Consider the following 22,851-nt stretch of genomic DNA (forward strand, 5'->3'; position numbering starts at 1 on the left):
GAGACCACATATGACAATTTCAATACAGTGGAAACACACATTATTAATAGAAAATTAAGATTTTAGTATAAAAAAAACCGACAAATCAAAACAACCACTTACTTAGGTTTCTTAAAAGAAAATAGAAAAACACATACCTTGCACAAAATTTTACTTCTTAGTTCGTTTTCTATAATTTTGATGGGTTATTCGAACACTTAAGAAGATAAATTGGAAGGTACTATGGAGATAGAAGATGAAAGAGAAGTGATGTTCTATTTTTATAATTTCATTTTATAAATAATAATAATAATAATAATAATAATAATAATAATAATAATAATAATAATAATAATATAAAGTGTGTCAAAAACATATAATATAAATTATAATTTCATTTTTTTAAAGTCGGATTAATGATAAAAAAAAAGGTTTAGTAAAAATGAAAATTTTAAAATCTCAAATATGAAGAGATGCAAAGTTGCTGCCAAAAGTATTACACCATTGAATCATATTCCCAACCTCCATTTATATCCTCAAGTTTAGTAAAGAAAATTACAATACCAATAAATAGAGTTGATTAGTTCACACTTCACTGTCAATAGACAAGTTTCCTTTGTCTGTACTTATAAGAGAACATTGGACTAAGATATATGTGGGCTATGAGCTAATGATCATGTTTCGATCCTTCGTTGATTTCTTAAATCTCACACAGCTTGCTTCGGCAAATCCGGAACTACACATAGAAAAGGGAGGAAAATTATGTGATGTTTTTTTAAGAAAAGCGTGTTTTAAATATAATACTGGCTAACAAGCAAGAAAGGGAAAAAGGGGAGACTGGAAAAATTACCATTTGCAATTATAAACTGCACGTCTTCGACTATCATCGTAGCCATAAGTTCATTAGACAGATAATGCCGAGAGCAAGAGCCAGCTCGAACACCTTTAGCAATGCCGGAAAAATTGTGCTTTTCCACTTCTGCCTTGGATTTGCCATGCCCAAAATTGAGAAAAATAGTATAACCAATAAATTCAAATCCCAAATGTCCTGTTGTATAGATCCCCAGAATTTGGCATCTGGTATTTTGAATCATCATATCCTCTATAAAACTTACTAAACTCGGGTCTTTCGTTTCTTAAAAGCTCGGCCATACCCATCCTATTTCCATTCTGCAATTCATTCCACCCATCCCAATTGCCATTTGACAAGACAGCATTTCTAGACTGCTGGAGAGACAGTTGAGGAAATGTTGCCAGATTACTGACATGTGATTGATCTATCCGTGAAGAAACTCCATAAGGATCACCAAGCTGAGAAAATGTGTTTCCAATTTCCGAAAATCGATGGTTATGTTGTGGTGAGAGAGATCTTTGCAATAACTGAAGTCTGGCTTCGTTCTCAAGGTAATTTAATTGTGGGGTGTAATTGGATTGCATGTCTAGTGTTGGGCTGTTTAGCGCACCTTGAAGCCTCCCCTTACCAACTGCCAAAATAGCTGGATCCATAAACTCAATGTCTCCTGCACCACCAAAATTTCCAGTTGATGGTGTCTGATATGAATTTCTCCACAAGAAAGGGTCAGGCAATGAATTCCCTGTCAAAAGGAAAACAGTCATTCAATTTCAAACAATATGCAGGAAGTAGGTGCAAGCCGAAAAAAGCAATAACTAACCAGAAATTGAGTCAAAAGTCTGCCCCATTCTTTCATGAGAAGAAAACCCAGGAGGTGGTGGCCTGCTTGGAACTGAAAATCCTGGGGGCGCTGAAATTTGTGGTTTTGAGTTAGCTGAAAACCATAATAGAGGAAGATCATTGCATGTCTTTACAAAAGATAACAGGAGCTTGGAAGCTGTTATTTTAATTTCAACTTGGTGACATTATCATAATAAGTTATCTATTCTACTGTAAATCACAATTGACAGGGCAGGTTATCTAGAAATTCAAGAGTAAATCCAGACCACTTGACCTTTTTACGTGTACAAATATATTCATGGAATTTTATCCTCAGCCATGACAAAACACAACTCTTGCTGCTCTAGGAGCACCGTTAGCCTTTATTCCTTCTGGAATACACTTATAAGCATTCTAGCTAACCACTATTTTTCCAGGAATACACTTTCAATAGTGGACGTGGACTCTCTAGATTCCCAATACCTATAAAAAGTTCTACTTCTAGCAAATTCCACCAAAAGTAAGATGTTTTAAAAATTCAGATCAATCAAAAAGAAAAACTCCAAGCCAAAATTGGCATAAAATAACATCAGTACTAAATCAAAAAAAGAAACCAATGTTGAGAAATGCTACATAAATAGAAAGAGTGGCTAGTTTATGTAAGCTATTAATACTCACCAGAAAGCTTATTGGAAGAAGCAACAAACTGACCACTGCTTAGATTTTCAGATTCCTCAATGTTATTGGCGGGAAAGCCATATGCAATACCCACCTTGTCCAAAGACACGTCTGTTGTTTCCACAAAATCTTGGATGAGTGAGCGGCTTCTGAGTAATTGTTGGTTGGCACCATGAGAGGGATTCATATCAAAGGCTTGGATTTTGGACTCCTCTTGTCTTGCAAAAGAAAATCTTGATTGATTGGTTTGAACATTCCAAGAACTAGATTTCTTTAGCGGACCATTCTGATTTTCGGTGCTGTCACTTAACAGCTTCGCCAAATCATCCCAGGCATCAAACTCCATGGACAATATATTTGAAATTATACTACTCTCACCATTATCTGTTGTGGCAGCATCATTTCCAATATTAACTGTTTTACTAATTAATCTTCCAATGTGATGATCATTGCTTTCATCATGAAGCAAACTGTAAGAGCTGGTACTGTCTAATTTCTCAGAATAGCCATCGCATAATGCTTTAGATCCATGTAACTGTGATTCATACCCAACTTCATTATCTGTGGCTAAAGAACCAGTATTTACAACAGTACAAGGTTCACCATGCTGCAGAGGATGAGGATTATTATGATTTGTGACGTAAGGGAAACATGACCTAGGCAAATAAGAATGACTAACAACTTCTGGATCCTTGAGTCTCTGACTATCAAAAGATGTCGCATCATCTTCTACTTCAACATAACCAGATGCTAGCTTAGATTGAGAATCCAATTTTAAATCATATTGTTTTGATTTACAGACCTCGCTATCTGATATAGAGGCTTTACTAGCTGCGTTTGTTGTATTTACCACATTTCTAAACTTATCAATATGTTCTGATCCTTGAGATTGCATAGACTTAACCAATACATAATCAGTAGGCGGGCTGCTAGGTTTGGTTACGTTATAATGTTCATTTAGGACATTTCTATCAAGGTCAAGAGAGGACAGCCCATATGACAAATTTTGAATCTCTTCATTGGTAGCAGCAACCACTTCTTCGGGACAAAAGCTGCCATTTGAATTTGATGTGATGTCCATAGACTTTGTTGTGTTTGATGTTGTACAACCATCTCTGGCTAATGGTATAGAAGACAATTGGGTGTTTGAATTCACAGGTGCAAGAGAAACATCAGAAGCCAAAGTTTTTTCACTTGCACTCGCCAGGACATTCATAGTGTTATTTTTTTCTCCAGGCACTATACTATGACGCCCATCACTTGACACTTGCCTCTTTATTGACTCATTATGCTTAGAAACTTGATTTGTGCTTGCAACAGCAGAGGAAAAGGGTAGTGTGCTGCTGATAGAATCAGGCTTGGGCTTGGACAGTCCAGTAGGACATGATAGACCACCAGCAGCTGGCTGACAATTTGTAGCCCGCAAACCCCTAATAACACAGATTCAAATGTTAATTAACTTTAAACAATCTTAAGTTTCAACATTCCAATCCAAATCCAACACTATATATTACCATGCAGCAGGAGGAGCCATAGGCTTTGCAGGACTTCCATTAGGAGGAGAACCTCTTACCGTGCTAACAGAGTTCTGCTCCATAATCAAAATAAAAAGTTAGTAACTTCATGTTTAGCTACAAAGGGCATTTAGCAGCATAGTCGGTCTGGACGAAGAGCAACTAAACAATGAGTCAGCATGGGAAACAATGCAGTAAAGGCCAACGCCCAAAAATAGAGGCAATATAACAAAAAAGAGTTATAAGTATAACGAAAAGTAACGCATACACTAGAAGTATTTTTCGCAATGGGTTTCTCTGAATTGTTGCTCGTGCAATCATCCAACGGATGAGGCAATACATTCCCTGAACGCCGTTCCATATTGGTTGCAGCACCAGTAATATGTTGAACATGACTTCTTTAAAAAAAAAGTAACTAAGTCATCATAAGCACAAATTAGAGGGTAACACAGTTTATGCAATGGGAACCCATCTTAATCCATTTTAAAAATAAATGATGACATTAACTAGCCATCAAAAAAACCCAAGCTTGTCAATTGCCGTTAAAAATCCTTGCCTTTTATATGACAGTCATCAGGTTTCAGATTTCAAACAATTAACCATAGGCAACATGATATTCAGAGTAAAAATTTCTGCTATCCACAAATAGTTTAGTATCACAGAAAGGTAAGGTAGATTTATCATTGTTAGCTAAAACTAAATGCTGATAAGAAATGCTTACATGACAAGGGGCATGAACCAATTGCAACATAGTATGGTTTTATTTTTAAATCAAAACATAATATGCTTTGCATCAAAACTCATGTAATAGAAATACCTAGTGTATGCTGAAACTATTTCATCTTTGGTGAAACTGTCTTCTTGAGAGCCAATCTCATGAAGATACACACAATCCGGATTGTTACAAGGCTGTTCATCAAAATTTATCCACAATTAAAAGCTTAACTAATCAAGGAAAAGGTAAAAAAAACTTTGTAGGAATCAGTATTTTTCAAACCATGTTTCTGAGCCATGCATGGCAGTATTTAGTTGTTCCGAAACAAGCCCTGAAATGTAAAAACCGATAAAATAAGAAACTGATAAGCAAGAACCATGGGTCAATCATCTCATATGTAAAAGAAAAAGGCCTCAACAAGTGCAAGGATTAATACCTTAAAGGTCTACCCTCCAAAACAAATCCATGTACATTTTGAATACATCGAACTGCTTCTTCTTCCTTTGAATAAGTAATATAACTGAAACCAAAAATCTTTCCTTTAAGAGCTGCAACTTTTAATAAAATTATAATGGATGAAAATGATAAGAAATAATTACAAAGTCAAAACCACATCCAAATTGATTGGAATATGTGTGGAGAAGACCCAATAGAAGCACTAGTAAAGAGGATTGACAAACTACACATAAAGTAAAATAGAATGAAAAAGGACATCATAGGGACCAAACCATTGTCCTCTTCAAAATAAACACTTCTAATAAACCAACAAATTATGAACTACATCTCTTCTGACTAATAGAGTAGCGCTGCTAACTTTCAGGAGTGGCCAATTGTGGTGGGTTTTAGAGAGGTTTAACTAAAGATTTTGGATACCAATAGAGTAGCGCCACTAACTTTCAGGAGTGGCCAAGAGCCTCTCTGCCATGCTCACTAAAGTGGCTGCCATGGCTGCTATGACAATCATGCAAATACCACTATGAAAAGATAAGCTGAGCCACAAATTTTGAAAGAACACAAACTTACACACTACATGTACTGTTTGGAAACTGCTGAACAACACCAGCTGCCGTCCGAGACATTGACACTTTTAAGACCTTCCCATACTGACCAAAATACTCTCGCTGCTGGAGAAGCTGCATGAATATTGATAAAATTTTAAAAACATCCACTGAGAACAATGGGAAAAATTGAAAGACACTGGAGGGTAAGGTGGAATTTTATGCTACTTTTTTAATTAAAGAAATGCAAAAGATGGTAACTATTGGAAGTAGATTAAATCAAAATATTACATCTTCATCAGCCAGGTCGAGAGGCAACCCCACTATGTAAACAAGATTCCTCCTAATAACTCGAACATCATTGAGCTGCTTCCGTCCTTCAGATGATTTAGACTTTGCTTTTTGGCTCTTCATCTTTCTTTCCATATGAACTTCAGCCACCAATCTAAGCAAAGATATTATCAGCAAGATACAATTACAAAAATGCACAACCATGGAAGCATTTAAAAAAATGCTTCTGACTAACACGATCTAAGAAACTGAGAGTGTAAGGCCTGTTAGGCTTTCATTGTATGCTCTCAATTTTAATTACAAAAATAACACCGTGTTTTCGCTTTGCGGTTTTCAAATTTTTGAACAGATAATAGTCTAAACACATAAAAAGAAAAAAACTAAAAGAAAATGTTTTATAAAACCAAATAGGCCCATAATAACTGAGATATACCTTGTTCTATCTGAAACATAAAAAGTACAGCTTACGATATATACATATAGTGCTATAACTTACTTAAAAAGTTTATATGATATGAGAGATGGTTAGACAAATGCATGCGCACTTAATTAAAAATGGGAGGAAGGGGATGCGGAAAGAATAAACATTTCAAGCCCACAAAATGTACTGTTAAAAGAATAACCTCTCACAGTTTGCAGCCATCCCGACAATCTTTTCCTTATCATATGGAGAACGACATGCAGGGCACCGTCCCTCTGTGTTGTCCTTCTCAGCCATGTCCATTATGTGATGCCAACACCAGACGCAAATCTACAGCCAATTACAGAAACAGTTGGCATTCAAAATTGTGTGTTGATGATTAACGAAAAAAAAAAACAGGACTCGGGAAACAAAACACAACAAAGAGAAGGGACTAGCACGTATTCTAATCAGTAAAAGATCAAACCCATACTAAATAATTTAGAGTAACCACAATATTCATTGAGGAGTAATAATTAATAAAACACTATATTTGATTCAATAAAATTCCACCTTGCACGACTACAGACTGCATAAAATACACTAAGAATAAAAATTGACAGGGAGGCGCGAAAAGATTATTTTATAAGCTAAAAAAATTATTAGATCACCAAAATCTTCGCACAATGAGTGCCTCAACAACAGAAAACAAAAAACTGAGAAATTGTCCTGCCAGAAACGGCGAGAAAATAAAACTTTAAAAAAAAAACATCACTCTCACCCAACTTAAAAAACAGCAAAGCCAGAAACTACGACACGGGACACATGATAGACCCCACCACTAATTGTTTCACAACGAAGTAACCCCTAAACATCCTATGGGATTATTAGTCCATGATGAAACCGAGAATAAGAATCCAGGTGACTCTGTGGCTTGCGCATAGCCAACACCAAGGTTTCAGCTGGGCAAACTCTAGGATCCTTTGACCAACAAGTTTGACAGACACGAATGTCTTTTGATTTTGAGCCCACCAACGATGGATGAATAGTAAGGATTGAAGAATGCCAGATGTTAAAAGATCAATAGATAAAAATATGTTAAAAGATCATCTACATGTAAACTTAGAAAACACAACATCAATAGGATTATTGTGCAATAAAAAGAACATAGAAATAGAATAAAACCTGGTAGCCACATTTGCATGGTCTCAATTGCTGATCTGTCAAATCCATCTCTTCTGCGCAGAGGGGACAAGTCCTTTCTCCTTCATCACTCATGATTGCCCTGAATGAAAATGCAGTAGACCAGAAAATGCATGCCATCACTATCAAGTAATATTATGACCAGGGAACATTATAAACAATATAAACCACGAACTTTATCCTGAATTTATAGCTTCTAAGTTTTGGATAGAACAGCAAAAGGAAAATTCCTACAATCACACCAGGAACCCATAACGACTACTATAGTTTTAATAGTCATGAACCTCTTAATGCAACAAACTAAAAAATGTTAAACTGTGCCACAGTCACTTTAAGATATACCCCGAAAAATCCATAGATTATGCAAAACAATGGCACCAGGGGAGTAAACTAACTACAGCCATCAACACAGCTTGAATCCATACACTCACTAAAAAATTATAATTAAAAATAAATCAATAAATAGATTGCGGTGTGCATAGTAGATCAGATAAATACTAATCGAGTATAGAATTCCACATAAAGGGGGAATAAATTGACAATCAAAAACCTAAATCAAAAGTTTCAAAAGTTTCAAGACTAACAGAATCTGAATCCTACAAAATCCAAGAGAAAGCGCTGGATTATGAATTTAGGCATTAAAAACAACAGTAAAACAAGCTAATTGTGAGCTAAATAAACGATCCATTCAATCGACCACAAAAAATAATCGACGAATCAATTAGGGATCTGTAAAATTAGGATTGAATCGAGAAATTTAGGTCATTGATTGGAAGTGGATTTACTTACAGTGGTGAGATCGGGAAGAATACGAAACTGTGAGGCGGAGATTGTTCGAGAAGCGGAAGATTGCGAAAACACGAGCAAAGGGTAAGAGGCTGAGAAATGAACAATGTGACGTCTTAAAAAGAGAGAGAAGAGAGAAGGCTTTGTTTGGATGCAACTTTTTGGCTGCTGCTTCTCCCTCTCTAAGCGTCGTTGTCATTCAAAATTACGCTTATTGTCCTTTCGTTTTGGTTTAATTACAATGACTACCCTTTGTTTTTCCCTCTTTAACTCTATTTTGTTTTATTTTATTTATTATTTCTTTAAATGCTACTAACATTTTGTTCTCATTTAAAAATATATACATATACGGGCTAATCTTCTTTGAGAAATACACATCTTACTCTAATGTAGTACGGGATATATCTATAAAAATTCAAAAATATATTTATTGATATTTAGAGATGTATCTTTACACGCACCTTATACCATATTCGTCTTCGTATTTCAGTTAGTCATTTTATTTTTGTTAAAATATAGTTCAGAGATACAACTTCGTATACTTTCATGGATGTCTTCGGAGATGCATCTCCGTAAAACCCTCTGCAACTTATTTATGGTATTTTTATTCATTGAGTTGCTTTATTTAACGACTCAATGATGTTTTCGGAAATGCGTATTCGAAAATGTCACGCGAGAAATTGAATAAAACATCACCTTGCATGTTCTTGTTCCTCATGATCAAAAAATAGTTCACACTAAAAAATCTTTCATTCTCAATGAACTTTTCAACATCAAAACATGATTCTCGTATTTTATCACATCAACTAGAATAAAAGAAGCTTGAATTTAATGTAAAGTTCATTCATTTCATCCATCATTCATTGCATTAACATGTTTTTTGAGCTGAGAAAAGAATATTGAGTTTGTATATGCATATCCACACTAAGTTTCATGTGTTTTGAAGATGCGTCTCTAGATTTATCTGATACTTTTAGTTTTGAATCTGTTTTTCTATTATGATTGATGTTAGATATAGTGCACCTGGATATGTTTTCCAAAGCTATTATCAGGATGAATGTTAAATCGGATGAAGTGAATGATGATGTTATATTGAATGAAGTGAATGACGATTTTAAACCAGGAGTTAGACCGATTGTTGGCAAGGTAGATGTCCGTGGATAATTTACAAATAAACAAGAGTTTATTTTTCGTGAACATATGTTATAATGGGTTTGTATGGAGGCAAAGATTTAGGATTTGGCATTGTAATAGGAAGGTCTAACTATGGTTCAGATATAAGAAAAATATTTGTAACAATGGGATGTGAAAGAAGTGGCACATACCAACCACCGATTAGGAAGTTGAAACATGATGACACCATATCGAGAAAATGTAAGTGTTTGTTTAATTTATGTGTATATCGTAAGGCGAATGAAATATGTACATTTAATATGGTGTCTAGTGTATATAATTATGTATTGTGTCTCAAGTTAGTCGATCATCCCATTGTATGTTGTCTTATTCCAAAGGAGAAGGAACTTGTTTCGAACATGACATTAAACATGAAGGCACCAAAAAACATACATGCAACTTTGAAAAGGAAAAATACTTCAAATGTTTCAAATATCAAGAAACTATACAATGTGCATGCCCAAAACAACAAGGCGGCAACAGGTCCAAGATTTGAAATGCAACAACTATTGAAGCTTTTGGATGATGATCATTATGTTTCTATGTACAGAGTTTATGAGGATAAGGTCATTGTTCTAAATATATTTTGGTCCCATCTTGATTTCATTAAATTGTTTAACATATTTCCCATTATGCTCATAATTGATTCAACATATAAGACCAACAAGTATAGGTTTCCACTCCTAGAAATTGATGGTGTTACTTATACTGAGAAGACTTTTTTAATGGATTTTGCATTTTTGAAATCCGAAAAAGAGGACAATGTTACACGGGTTTTGGAAATATGCAAGACTATGTTGAAGAACAAAAAAAAACACGTCAAAAGTAATTGTCACTAATCGCGTCGCATTGATGAATTTGGTTGCAGATGTGTTTCTTACATCGTATGCACTACTTTATAAGTATCACATAATAAAAAATGTGAGGAGTCGACTAAAACTTGCGGTATGCACCAAACAAATCAAGGGGCAAGATGGAAAAATTATCAAACATAGTAGGGTGTTGGAAAAGAGAATGGATGCCTAGAATGGTATAATAAATTATTCCACATACGAGTTATTTGTAATACATTTTATGGGTGGGTGTGTGATATATCCAGATTTCTTGAAATATGTTGAGAGAATTATTTTGGATCTGGTGAAAGAGAAGATTGTTTGTGCATGGACCGATCAGGTTAGACACTTTGGTAATACAACAACTAACAGAGTTGAATCTACAAGTGTTACACTAAATAATTGATTGGGAAATCGTAAAGGTGATTTTTGTCGAGATTGGGACGTCGTAAACCAAATGCTCCAAAATCAACATAATGAGATGCAAACATCTTTGGATCAGAGCATTACTATGTTAGAATATCGATTCAAAGATATAATCATTTATTGACAGTTGGGTGGCAACATCTCTTGGGCGGGATTGAATTTTATTAAGCATGAAGCCAAGTGAATAGAGAAAGTAGGATCAGATTATTCAAAGTGTGGTTGTACACTTAGGAAGATGTATGATTTTCCATGTGTTTGTCTAATTGCAAAGAAAGTGAAGGTTGCTAGATACGTATGGATGAGATTTACACTCACTAAAAAAAGCTTTGGTTTTATGATGATGATGGTGTGATGAGTGATGATAAAACAAACATATTTGTCATGATCGAGTGGAAGTGATCTAAGAGAGATTCATGTATGTTGATGACAACATGAAATTGCACATAAAACAACATTTGAGGAAGATTGATTATCCTGAAACCACAAATTTGAAACCATCCTCGAAATCGGTTAAAATGAAGGGTTCCCCTAAAAACATTAAACTGGCTGAGACTGATAATTAAAGTGGTTTCCTTCTTACTTTGAACATGTTAACTGGCATTTTCCAGATTCTTTAACCCGTAAATCTTTATAAAAAAATTGTTTTCAAGGGTTCTCACATTAGCATACCATCTTCACCATCATTGTTACCAAAAATCATCCACAATGAAGAGGCCTAAATGGGGTGATTCTGGATATGTATCTTCGAACACACCTCGTTTTAATTGTAAAAACAACTAAACAATGGACTTTACGAATGTGCATCTCTATAAACACCCTTATTTGTAAAAAAAATGGTGTGTTCGGATATGCATCTCTGAAATATACCCTCATGAAAGGATAATGTTTCTAAGGGATAAATTGATCTAAAACTTATATAAATATAGGGTCACTCATTCCATGTTATTTACAAAAATACAACACACTTGAATGAATACATATCCGCATCTTGCATTTGTGTATTTCAATGACACAAATCTCCCACTTTTATTTAGGGTCTCTAAGGACACACCTCTCAAGAATTTGAAATTTAAACTAAATACTCTATTATGATATCCAGAAAATCGAAGAGTTGTCAAACTCGAGTATTGTTCATCCTCAATTGACGACGTAAGAAAGATATGGTTCACCAAGCTTGAACTTAAGATGAATGAATATTTAAAGGCTGTGTGAAGTATATTTTATCGTTACTCATCGAATTATTCAATTGAAGTGGATGTAACGATTACAAGATTGACCAAAGATATTATAAGAATGTTGCAACGTCTTGAACCACCCGTTTGTAATGATATGTATTGCTAAATTTATGTCAGTGATTATATATTTAATATTAAGTATTTGAATATTAATTTGTATTATTTTTCCAACATTCTGCAATTGTTTATGGGTTGACCTAATAGACCATATTTCGAAGACGCATTTGTGAAAAATTCAATGAGGTTTGAATTAAGGGTTTTTACATATATGCATCTCTAGACTCACCCTAATGTTGATAAGAGATGCATCTTCATACTAAATTTTGGCAAAATAAATGTGGTTCACCACTTTATGTTGAGGGTTGTGTAAAAAGGGTGTGTCAAGAGATGCATCTCTGAATTCTATGAGCAATTGTGACGTTTCACGATAATGGGGGAGCACTCAATGGAATTTAGAGAGCAATTCCCTCTTCTTTTAGCATGTAGGCGGGCCATTTTTTATAGATTTAAAATTAAATTACTTTTGTTTATGTTTTTAAAAATACATGATATAGTTTATTTTTAGAATAGTAAAAGTTATTTTATACTTTTATGTAGCGGTAAATTCATGACCATCGAGCTATGGATAAGCTCAACGTCAATAAAACCAGAATCGCCACCGCGTTTTTATTGTTTCCAAAGAAAAAGGGAAAAGTACAAACAAAACACAAAGATAAGAAGTTTTCAAATCAAAACTAATAAAATGTCAGAGATTACAGGTAAGGGGGTTGGTTACACAAATGGAAGGTGGTATGTTTTAGAAGTTTGGCCTAATAAACAACAAAAACCCTAAAAATGTTTGGGTGGACTGTTGACCTTAATCTGAACTTTTGGACTTAGGATTAGGCAACATTCCATATGCAAAAGGACTTGTTGTTAATTATATGTTAGTGATGTTTTGCTTTTTTAATTGATTAAGTCATTCTTTGGAGAACACTCAACCATCTATTCACAAGCATGAATCCTTGAACCAAGACATCTTCCAAAGGAAGGAAAAAAGGTCAAGTTTCCACACAATACCATGAAAGATGAGAGACTTACAATCTCACTTACTAGAGTGTTATGCCTTTAGGGTCAAATTTAGCTCTATGTTAAGCAATTGTAATTGGACTTATATAGAAGTCACAACTATTTGAGGTTTGGCAATAAAAATTTAGGTGTTAATGCATGTTAGAGATTTGGTATAATGAATCAAACTCCTAAAACATACCACACACTAAAAGAAAAGATCAAAAGGGGTGAACCTATCTCATCCATACTTGTATTGATTCATCTGACACAAAGTCATTGATGAACCAATTAGCCTTAGGATATTGAGATTTCATTGGTCAATGAAAGGGATAGGAAATAATGGGAATGAAGATGAAAGGGAGGAGAAATGAGAGAAACACAAATTGATCATGGGAGGAATTTTTACCAAATTAAAATTATTCATTCATTTTGGGAGAGGAAATGTATATTTCATCAGTCCCCTAAATCCAATAATTTTAATCCAATAAAAGTCAAATCAATCTTGACCAATGCCCAAACAAATAGTCAAACATCACACGACCATAAAAATGGCTCAACATGATTTTTACACAATTAATCAATTAAAAATCAAATTAAAAATGCATTAAAATATAAATTAGTTTGGTCAAAACCTAAAACCTCTTCAAAAAACCAAATAAATGGCCAAGAGATTTATCCTAGGTCAAACAATGTCAAAGGACCTTAGACAAAAAAATTCATGATTTTTAAAAAGTCAGAAGTATTTTTAAACAATTAAAAATATACACAAAAATATTTAATTCATGAAAAATATCAAAATTAATCCAAAGAATAATTTTAATTCAGAAAATGAAAGAGAAAAATATTTAAAGATTTTTGGTGAAAGTCCCATATTTTTTTATTAAAAATTAAATTAATATGAATTAAACAAAATAAATGGATTAAATGAAAAATCAGAAAATAAAAAGAAATTCAAAAAAACAAGGGTCATCAGATCTCCCTCATTAATTGAGGTGGCAGATCTGATGGCCAAGTGCGCGCTTCCATCATGTTCTGCAGTCAACGTGTGTACACGCATGGTAATCAGGAAGAATGGCTTAGATTAAAACGTTGGACCAAGATCAGATGGTTCAGGTCAAGCCAACATACCACCGGAGTCCTAACTCCGGTCATCTTCTTCGGTGAGGACCACCGGACTGGTCCAACCAAAACTTCATGAAAAATGAAAGGTGAATATACTAATTTGAAGAAAAATTTCTCAAGAGCACGAATTTGGTCTCCATTTCTTCCAATTTCAAGTATATTGAAAGATACATGGATTTGAAATTTGAGGTTCATGATCTGAGTTACTTCGATTTGACCTCAAAGTAACTCAATCTTGTTGCCTATATTGATAGGACTTCAGCAAACCAAAAATCACAAAGAATAGTGAAGAATTAAGAGAGAATCGAAGAGATAAAGTTTCTGAATTTTCACCTTCGAGTAGCTTCAAATTTGCTTGATCTTGATCTGGATTTGCTTAATTCCTCTTCCTCTTGCTTGCAGTGATCAATTGAGATGGAAAGGGCAATGAATTCTTAGAGTTTGAATTTCAAAACAGAAGGTGAAATTTAAACTCGATTTCAAATAAATCTTCAAGCAATTCTACGGAGTGAAGGGTTTGAGTTGTCTTGGCAAAGCTTGGGCAAGGTATTGATGAAGTTCTGAACTCATTGCACTTATATTTATAGCCAATTCAAATGCTTTCCACACACTTTTATTTGAAAATCCAAAAATAGAAATTGCATCATGATCTTGCATAGGCGTGTACAAATCCCAAATAATGATTGAAAAATGTCCAAAATCATGCACATGTGATGCTGAAAGCAATGCATTAAGCCATGCAATGTTGAAATGAAATTGAACATGAAAAACTTCCAAATGGTACCATGGATTGCACCCATGCGCAAGTCCTTCAATATTGATCCAAATGAGATAATCTTGGACTTTTTGGAAAGGTAGGATCAAGGGGGATAACTTTAATGATGAATAATTTTCCATTTGAAGCTTGGATCATTATGAATTTGGAGGTGGAAGTTTGGAAAATCAAACATAAATGAAAATTTTCTAAGTACCAAGTCAAATGTTTACTTCTTCCACCTTGAATAACTTTTGTTATGGGTTTCAAATGGAAAACCTTCATTCATAAAAGTTGTAGCTATTTAAAACCTATTTAATTTGATCACAAATTTGACCTCATTTGGATTTGACATGAAGGAGTTATGCGTTTTAGAAGTTGAGGAAAATCACTTGTTCAATGGTAATGGCCCAAAATGACCTATAATGTTTCCTCTTGGAACATGTATTTGAAAGTTGAATTTTAACTTCCTGAAAACATAAACGTTGAAGTAGACATCCTGAAATTGATCATGGAATTTGAATGGCTTCCATATCATAAAAAATGAGCAAGTTATGGTCTTGGAAAGTTGACCTCCTAACTAGGATTCAGACAAAAAGACCTATAATCTTTCACCATGCAAAATGACTTTCCAAGCAAAACTAGCTCTTAAATTCAAAGTGAAAGTTGTTTGGAATGTCATTATGAGTAACTCTTCTCTTGGAATCATTTTCATATGACAAAAATTGTAGGAGATAGGCTCTAGGGAACCCCAGTTTTGACGAGTTGACTTTCTCTGGTCAACCATCATGAACCATCTTCCTAGCTTGACATTCTCTTGATTTTTGGGACTCATGGAGGATCATATATATATATAACATGATGTGAAATTAAGTATACATTGAAGAAATTGATAAATTGATGAAGAAAACTTGTTGAGGAAGTCACACAAGATACCTAGATGAATTAGGGCTTCCAAGGCAAACAAGCTTCAAACTCTTGATGAATTCTTGATCAAAATGATATGTGAAGACCATGAGGATCCATATATAATATCTAGAGTAAATGTGAACCATCTATTTATTAGTCTCTTTACATTCAGGGTCTCAAACCCTAAATATGAGCTTGATGAAGCATGGGTGAACACACATACTACCTACAAAAGCAACAAACTATACATTGACATATTTTTGGTATTTTGGTCAGTAAATAATGAAAAAACAAAGCATGATACAATCAAATATGATTGGTGATCTCTCCCCGTGCAAACCCAAAAAATGAGGGGTAAGGATGATGTCAAGGTGTGATCCTAAAGCCAATGCATATGATGAGGTGGCATGAGGGATCTTAGGGTCAAAATTAGGGTCTTACATTTTATAAATTTAAAAAGTAATGAAACTCATTAACATAAATATTTATTAATAAATATTATAATATAGTCAAAATGACATAATTTGTTAAAATGATGTAGTTTTTTTAATTATAAAAGTAATTTTAGATAACTTTAAAGATAGTGATTTCCTTATAATTTTCATATTAAACAAATTAAATTTTTTTTGTAATAAGATTATATATAAAAAAAAGGAAAAAAAAAGGATTACAAAAAGGAGACGGTGGACTATACTAAGACCCACTAAATAAGAAGAAAACTTACAGAAAGACAAACCTAATTTATTCTTTAAAAATATGCTCTCACATACAAAGGTAGCAAGTCAAATTGGACGTAATATGTAACAATTATACCTAAATTAGTAAGGGAGTCTACACAAGTATTCACTTCTATGAATATATGTAAAACAACAAAAAACATTTTAGAAGTGAGATTGGCGCAATTGACCCATCTATTATGAATCTTCCGACGCACTTATAAAATGAGGCTTGAAAGCCTGAACCACCACAACAGAGTCAGACTCCAACCAAAGATTAAGTCAACCATTTTGATAGGCGAACTTAATGGTTGGCATAGCTTTCGAAAGTTAGAATATGAGAGAGTTAGAAACCTATAAATAATTAGAAAAACCTCCAAGAAAACTACTTATGTGATCTATGAAAATGCCACCACATGCCGAGGTCCCCGAAATGTTTAAAGATGTTCATTCACAGTTAGCTTTAATCCATCTCAAAGGTGCGATTTCCAGATTACTTCAACAATATTAGGCACTTTAGGCAGAAGAATATTAATCTTAAAACTTTTCAAGACAACAAAGTCTTGAATACCGAGAGGAGAAACCAAGTTAGTGTTGTTACTGAAAATAGAAGAAGCAACAAACATAAAATTAATTGAGACTAATAACGGGATGACCTTGTCCTTGAATTTGTTGTTGTTTCGCGTTATCCAAACCATGTTGAAAAGATAGATGATAACCACATGAACCACCATGGAACATTGCATAGATATAGAAGTATGGAAATATCCCAAACATCGGTCCAATTCCTGATGCAGCGATGACGGTTCAGGATAGAAGAAATACAATCCAAGAGTTTGGACACATAATTGAATTTAAAGAATAAATGATGAGAAGATTCTTCGTCATTGGGACACAAAGTGAAGATGGATGGAAAAGAAAATCCCCTCCTTTTTTTGATTTCATCTTTATTCAAAATAAGACTTCAGACCATGAATGATTTCAATGGCAGAATATAGCTAGACCAAACAAAAGACCGCCAATTGAAAACATAATTTTTTCCCGTTTAAACTCATAAGCAATTTTAAGAGAAAGATCACATGAGGGAGAAAATTCCACATAAACTTGTTAATGTTGGAACAAAATTGTTTATATCCCTTGGGCTTTGATGATAACAAAGTACTTAAAGAACAATTGGATATAATAACATATATTCAAGTATGAAGGATCATAAGCTTAAAATTTAACTCAGAACTGACCTTGATGAAAGCATACGTATAGAAGCTAAAAAGCTCGGATACTGAAGGATCACAATCAGGTGACTCTAAACGTGGTATCTCAGCTTCTGAAGGATCAGAATCTAAAAGTGGTATCTCAACTTCTGGTGATAACTCAGACTCTAAAGACCTCAACTAAAGGTGTTCAGCCTTTGATTCGTACTTTGTCTCCAAAGCAGACTAATATTGTCAACGCCAGATTATGAAAAAGTAAACTATAGCTTCTTAGTGCAAGGTTCAAGGAAAGTTGGAGTGACCTTTTAAGTATTGACTAACATCTTGGTTGTTACTTAGTATGAGAAAGATGCAGTGGACAAAGTATTTACACAATGGATGAAGATCTTAATAGGATTGTCTTCCAATGTCTCTCTTTTGGAACTATTTATCAACAAAGAACACTTGTGCAAGTCACCTTCCAACGACTCTCTTTATACCTCGATAAAAAAGAGTTGAAGATTCGAAGGAAGGTTACCAACACAACAATAGAAAAAAATCCAACAAGCATAACTTTGAGCTAAAGTTTTATAATTGTTTATTGCACAAGTTCTTAAGATTTCTTATCTTTGTATATCTTAGAAACCTCAAGTGTTAAAAATTTGTGTGGTTGTTGTATCACTTATATACTTTTGATTTCACATCAAGTATAGTTGTTATCAATTGTACTAAACTATTCGTTTATAGTAGAGAAAGTCTTTTACTAGTTTGCTTGAGCAGTGGAAGCCTCTTACATATGTGCTTGAGTAGAAGCCTCTTACCTATGTGTTTGAGCAGAAGTCTCGTGCATGTATGCTTGAGCAGTGAGAGCCTCTTGCTTGTGTGCTTGAGAAGAAGTCTTTTGCCTATGTGCTTAAGCAAAAGTCTCTTGCTAATTTGTTTGAATAGAAGTCTCTTTCTGGTGTGATTGAGTAGTTGAAGTCTCTTGCTAGTTTGCTTGAGCAAAGTGTAATCAGTTTGATTATAGTAAAAATTTCTTATTGGACAAAGGGACTGGACTAATCTCATAATAGGAGAGAAACCAGTATAATTGTATGTGTTTCTTTATCTATTGCTTTTGATTACTATTCATTTTGTTCATAACAACTCTGTAATCATAATCTCAAATAGTTCAGAGTTCGAAGTTGATTTTCAGAAGTGAAAAATAATTAGCATACACAATTTACCCCCACACCCCCTCTTATTATTTTTCTCACCGTTAGTTAGCATCAGAGCATGGTCTATGCTAAACACTTAAAAGTGGTACATAAAAGGTCCCGAGATAAATACATATTCCATCATGTCTGATGATCCTGAAATAACTAGTCGATGGTGGTACTCCTTGCAATAATAATAACCATGATTAAAGTACATTTGATAAAAACAATTATATTGCTAGACGACCAACATTTAGTGGTAACTCCATTGAGTTTGATTGGTGAAAAAGAAAATTTTACACCCATATCATATGGCTTAATGATGAGTTTTGGGATATTCTTAAATATGGAATCAACTTTGAAATTGATGGAGCAGGCATGGTAACCAATAGAAAAAATATCACACCTGCTCCTAAAAAGGTTTACGTAAAGCATCATAGAGTGATGGGTATTTTGGTGGAATCTCTACCTCACTCAAAGTACATAAAGATCATTGACAAATCTACTTCTAAAACCATCTTTGAATCTTTATGTGCCACTTTTGAATGGAATCATCAGGTTAAAGAAGCTAAGGTTAATTTGTTGGTTTAACAATATGAAATGTTCATAATGGAAAGTGATGAGAGTATTAAAACCATGTTTTCAAGGTTTCAAATACTTGTCTTTGGGCTTTTGGTTTTGAGCAAAATCTACACCACCTCTGATTATGTCAAGAAGATTCTTAGGAGTCTTTCTGTCAGATACAGACCAAAGGTCACAGGTATTCAGAAAGCAAAAGATATGAATAATACCAGTCTTGAAAGTATGATGAGTAATCTTCAAAGTCATGAGTTAGAACTCAATGGAGATGAATAACCAATCAATAAATAAAAGTCTCTGGATTTTAAATCTATTGGGAGGTCTGAGAAATCTTTTCAGACTTGGGAGCACAAAGAAGCCACTAATGATAAAGTTTCTGATGATGATGAAATGGCATTCATCATAAAAAGATTTAAGTATCTTGCAAACAAAAACATAACATTCTCTGGTAAAAAATCTGGTTTCAAATGAACAAGCTCTAGAGAAAACAAACTTGACCATAAAGGTTGCTTCAACTTACAAAAGCCTGATCGTTTCATTGTCGATTATCCTAATCTTCAGAAGGACAAAGCCAAAAAGGAAAACTTCTGGAAGAATAAATTCAGAAGTAAATTCAAGAAAAGTATCATGGCAACATGAGATGAACTTAATGACAAAGAATAAGCTAAAAAAGTAAAGAAGAAGCCAACCTAGCTTTGGTTGCTTCAACATTCTCATATTCAAAAATCAAAAGTTGGTTCTGACTCATATTCATAGGATTTTGTGTGTTGTTTGCAGCGTGTTCCATCGTGCATCTTAACATGTGGAGTGTTGGATCTACCACGTCAATTAATGAGGTGTGATCCAATGCTCCATATTTTTTCTGATTTTAATTATTTTTCTTTTATTATTTTTAATTGCTTTTTCTTTTAAAATTCATAGTAATTTCATTTTTCATCCATAAAACCCCAAAATAATTTCTAAAATTCTTTTTTATTTTTCTTCATCTGATTTTTTATTTTTCCATGTTTTATTTCACTAATTTTATATTTTTCAAGAATTTCCTCTTTTCTCCTTTGTTTTAATTAGTTTAAAAATACTTTTCTGCATTTTTAAATTTTGAAAAATTTATTACACGTTTCTCATTTTATTTATGACCTTCCGTAATTTTCTTGGCCACTTATTTGATATTTTGAAGGACTTTATGGATTTTTCATTTTATTTCTATTTAAAAATTCATTTAAAAATACTTTTGGTGCATTTTAATTCATTTAATTGTATTTTATGTTTGTGTAACCTTGTGAACTTCTGTTGGCCTTGGATCATGATGGTTTGGACTTCAAGTCTCATCAAACTTAATGGATCTTGGGTGTTTATGGGGTGAAAACCCTAATCCATAAAAATGGATGATTGATTTTGATGATGACTTTATCAAATATTTGATCCAATTTGGGCGTGACTTCTCTTGCCTCTGTCTTCTTCATCTCCTTCTTTTCCCTTTGATCAATTGGATAGTTTGTGTCTATCTTGTTCATAATATGTGGATTGGTACTTGATGAACTTTCATCATTTCAAATCTACCTTCTAAGCGATCATGGATCATTTAAGGTACTTAGGTTTGATGCATAAGTTTGTCATAAGTTTCATGAAGTGTAGATTGAGGTAATTGACCATCCTTCTAGCCTTTGTGCCTGATTATCCCCTTCTACATAAGTCCAATTACGATTGCTTAACATAACTCTAAATTTGTCCCAAAAGCAAAGACACTTTTATAAGTAAGATTGTAAGTCTCCTACTCCTCATGGTATTGTGTGAAAATATTTCTCCCTTTTCATTTGTGAGAGCTAGTGAAATACTTGTTGATTTTATCCAAGTTGGAGCCCTTCTTATAAATGATGTATAGGTTCGTATTTTCATGATTGTGGGTGAATAATTGAGTGTTCTCCAAAAATTGACCAAAACCTCTGTCATTTTTGCTTTCTAACACCATTTACTAACATTTTTACTTGTATTAACTTTTATTTCCAAGTCATCTACTTCATGCTCTTTTACTTTATGCCATTTACTTTTTACTTTATGTTTAGCATTTCATATCATATTGTTTGTGATTATGTCATTTGTTCTTTGTCCATTTGGACTTTACTTTTATATCTTTGTAAGGAAAATATTAACAAGAAAAACCTAAAAAGAAACTTGGTTCTCCTGATTCATGGACTTGTGGTTGCTATCCTTAACAATGTTGTGGAGTTATGGACTTAGAAGTAAGATCTTGATCTTTGCTTTGGGACTTGTGATTTGAGCCCTTGAAATCTATCTAGTATCTTTGACTTTTGACTTCTTTTAAAGACTTGGTTGAGTTATTTTAGTTTCATCTGATACATGGATTATTATTTTCTTATGTGGCTTGCTTGAGGCTTAATCCAAAGGAAGGAATTCTTGCTTGACTCATGTCATGAAGTTTGTTATTTCTTGGTTAGATCTTTCCTCCCTAGATTTTTATTTATGCCCTAAGATAGTCTCTTCTTCTCTTCCTTTTCTTTAATTTTCAAAATCTTCTCTCTTTTCCAAAATCTTCTTGTTTTAAACTTGAACCACTTTCTCAATAAACTTTGAATCTTGTCAAGAGATTTTCACAAATTTCTTAATAAATGCAAAATCATCTTAAGCATATTGAGACCAATTTCAAAAGTCTTAAAAAAATGCATAATTCACTCAAATCATTTTTTGTGAACTTTTCCTTTTATAACTTTTCTCAAAGTTTAGACATAAGTAATTTCCATAGTTGAGATATAATTTTACTATCTCCATAGTATTGATGATAATTCTTTTCCATCTAAGAGAGTTAGTGACATACTTGTTGATCTTTATCCAAGTTGGAGTCTTTCTCATGATGATGCAAAGTTCTCATATTTGTGGGTGACTAGTTGAGTACTCTCCTTAAAGTGACAAAATATTTTTTCATTAAAAATGGATCAAAACAAACATCTTTGTTATTTTTACCACGAACTATGAGGTTTTGATCCTCCATTGCACTTTGTTGGTACGTAGGCATGAGACTTCAAAAGGTCTCGACAAACACAAAAATTATAAAAAAGATTTCTTTTCCCATCTCTCCAATCTTTTACAAGCAATACCCATTTTTAAACCAAAAGACACATTTTCAAAGAGGTTCCCATGGAATACCATGGATGTTTAGGTTGTTAATACCTTCCCTTTTCATAACTAACCCATGAACCCTTGTTCTCTTTTTATTATTTTTTGTCTTAAAAGTTCTTCGGGTTTTGTTCGTACTTTTTCCCTTTTCCTTTGGAAACAATAAAAGCACAGTGGCGACTCTTCCTTTGTGAGTTAAGTTAATCAATAGTTTAATCTAAAAAATTTGACCGCTACAAAAAAGTGGTGATTCTGCTTAGGAGTAGTCCCTAGTGGGTTAAGCCCATCTTTGCTTTTGTG

The 22,851-nt window shown here is 33.6% G+C and overlaps 2 protein-coding genes across 4 annotated transcripts; one reads left to right on the plus strand and one right to left on the minus strand.

Moving 5' to 3' along the window:
• Positions 1-491: 491 nt before the first annotated feature.
• Positions 492-8,427, minus strand: LOC127087001 (uncharacterized). 3 transcript variants are annotated; one of them, XM_051027834.1, is made up of 14 exons: positions 8,240-8,427; positions 7,433-7,532; positions 6,471-6,598; positions 5,848-6,001; positions 5,582-5,691; positions 4,995-5,078; positions 4,841-4,889; positions 4,661-4,752; positions 4,112-4,238; positions 3,844-3,917; positions 2,330-3,759; positions 1,653-1,766; positions 830-1,574; positions 492-715 (listed from the first exon to the last, which is right to left on the minus strand). In XM_051027834.1, the coding sequence occupies exons 2-13, from the start codon at positions 7,523-7,525 to the stop codon at positions 1,012-1,014; spliced, it is 3,018 nt and encodes a 1,005-aa protein (XP_050883791.1). In that variant the 5' UTR covers positions 7,526-7,532; positions 8,240-8,427; the 3' UTR covers positions 492-715; positions 830-1,011. The 3 variants fall into 3 exon arrangements, with proteins under 3 accessions (XP_050883791.1, XP_050883792.1, XP_050883790.1); XM_051027835.1 differs by having other exon boundaries at positions 1,653-1,742; positions 4,112-4,241; XM_051027833.1 differs by having other exon boundaries at positions 4,112-4,241.
• Positions 8,428-9,444: 1,017 nt separating this feature from the next.
• LOC127082390 (uncharacterized) lies at positions 9,445-10,852 on the plus strand. The gene is made up of 3 exons (XM_051022626.1): positions 9,445-10,234; positions 10,509-10,582; positions 10,796-10,852. The coding sequence occupies exons 1-3, from the start codon at positions 9,445-9,447 to the stop codon at positions 10,850-10,852; spliced, it is 921 nt and encodes a 306-aa protein (XP_050878583.1).
• Positions 10,853-22,851: the final 11,999 nt, after the last annotated feature.

The sequence above is a fragment of the Lathyrus oleraceus genome, chromosome 5, assembly GCF_024323335.1.
Source record: "Lathyrus oleraceus cultivar Zhongwan6 chromosome 5, CAAS_Psat_ZW6_1.0, whole genome shotgun sequence".
NCBI classification, from domain to species: domain Eukaryota; kingdom Viridiplantae; phylum Streptophyta; class Magnoliopsida; order Fabales; family Fabaceae; genus Lathyrus; species Lathyrus oleraceus.

What these genes read in the sequence shown, in the direction of transcription:
- LOC127087001 (XM_051027833.1), bottom strand. Translation starts at nt 7,525, where the DNA reads ATGAGTGATGAAGGAGAAAGGACTTGTCCCCTCTGCGCAGAAGAGATG. An exon ending in ATGGCTGCAAACTGTGAGAG is followed by an intron (nt 6,002 to 6,470) that starts GTTATTCTTTTA and finishes ATCTTTGCTTAG; the next exon opens with ATTGGTGGCTGAAGTTCATA. An exon ending in TTGGAGGGTAGACCTTTAAG is followed by an intron (nt 4,890 to 4,994) that starts GTATTAATCCTT and finishes TTTACATTTCAG; the next exon opens with GGCTTGTTTCGGAACAACTA.
- LOC127082390 (XM_051022626.1), top strand. Translation starts at nt 9,445, where the DNA reads ATGGGTTTGTATGGAGGCAAAGATTTAGGATTTGGCATTGTAATAGGA. An exon ending in CAAAAAAAAACACGTCAAAA is followed by an intron (nt 10,235 to 10,508) that starts GTAATTGTCACT and finishes TGATATATCCAG; the next exon opens with ATTTCTTGAAATATGTTGAG. An exon ending in TTTGTGCATGGACCGATCAG is followed by an intron (nt 10,583 to 10,795) that starts GTTAGACACTTT and finishes ATTTATTGACAG; the next exon opens with TTGGGTGGCAACATCTCTTG.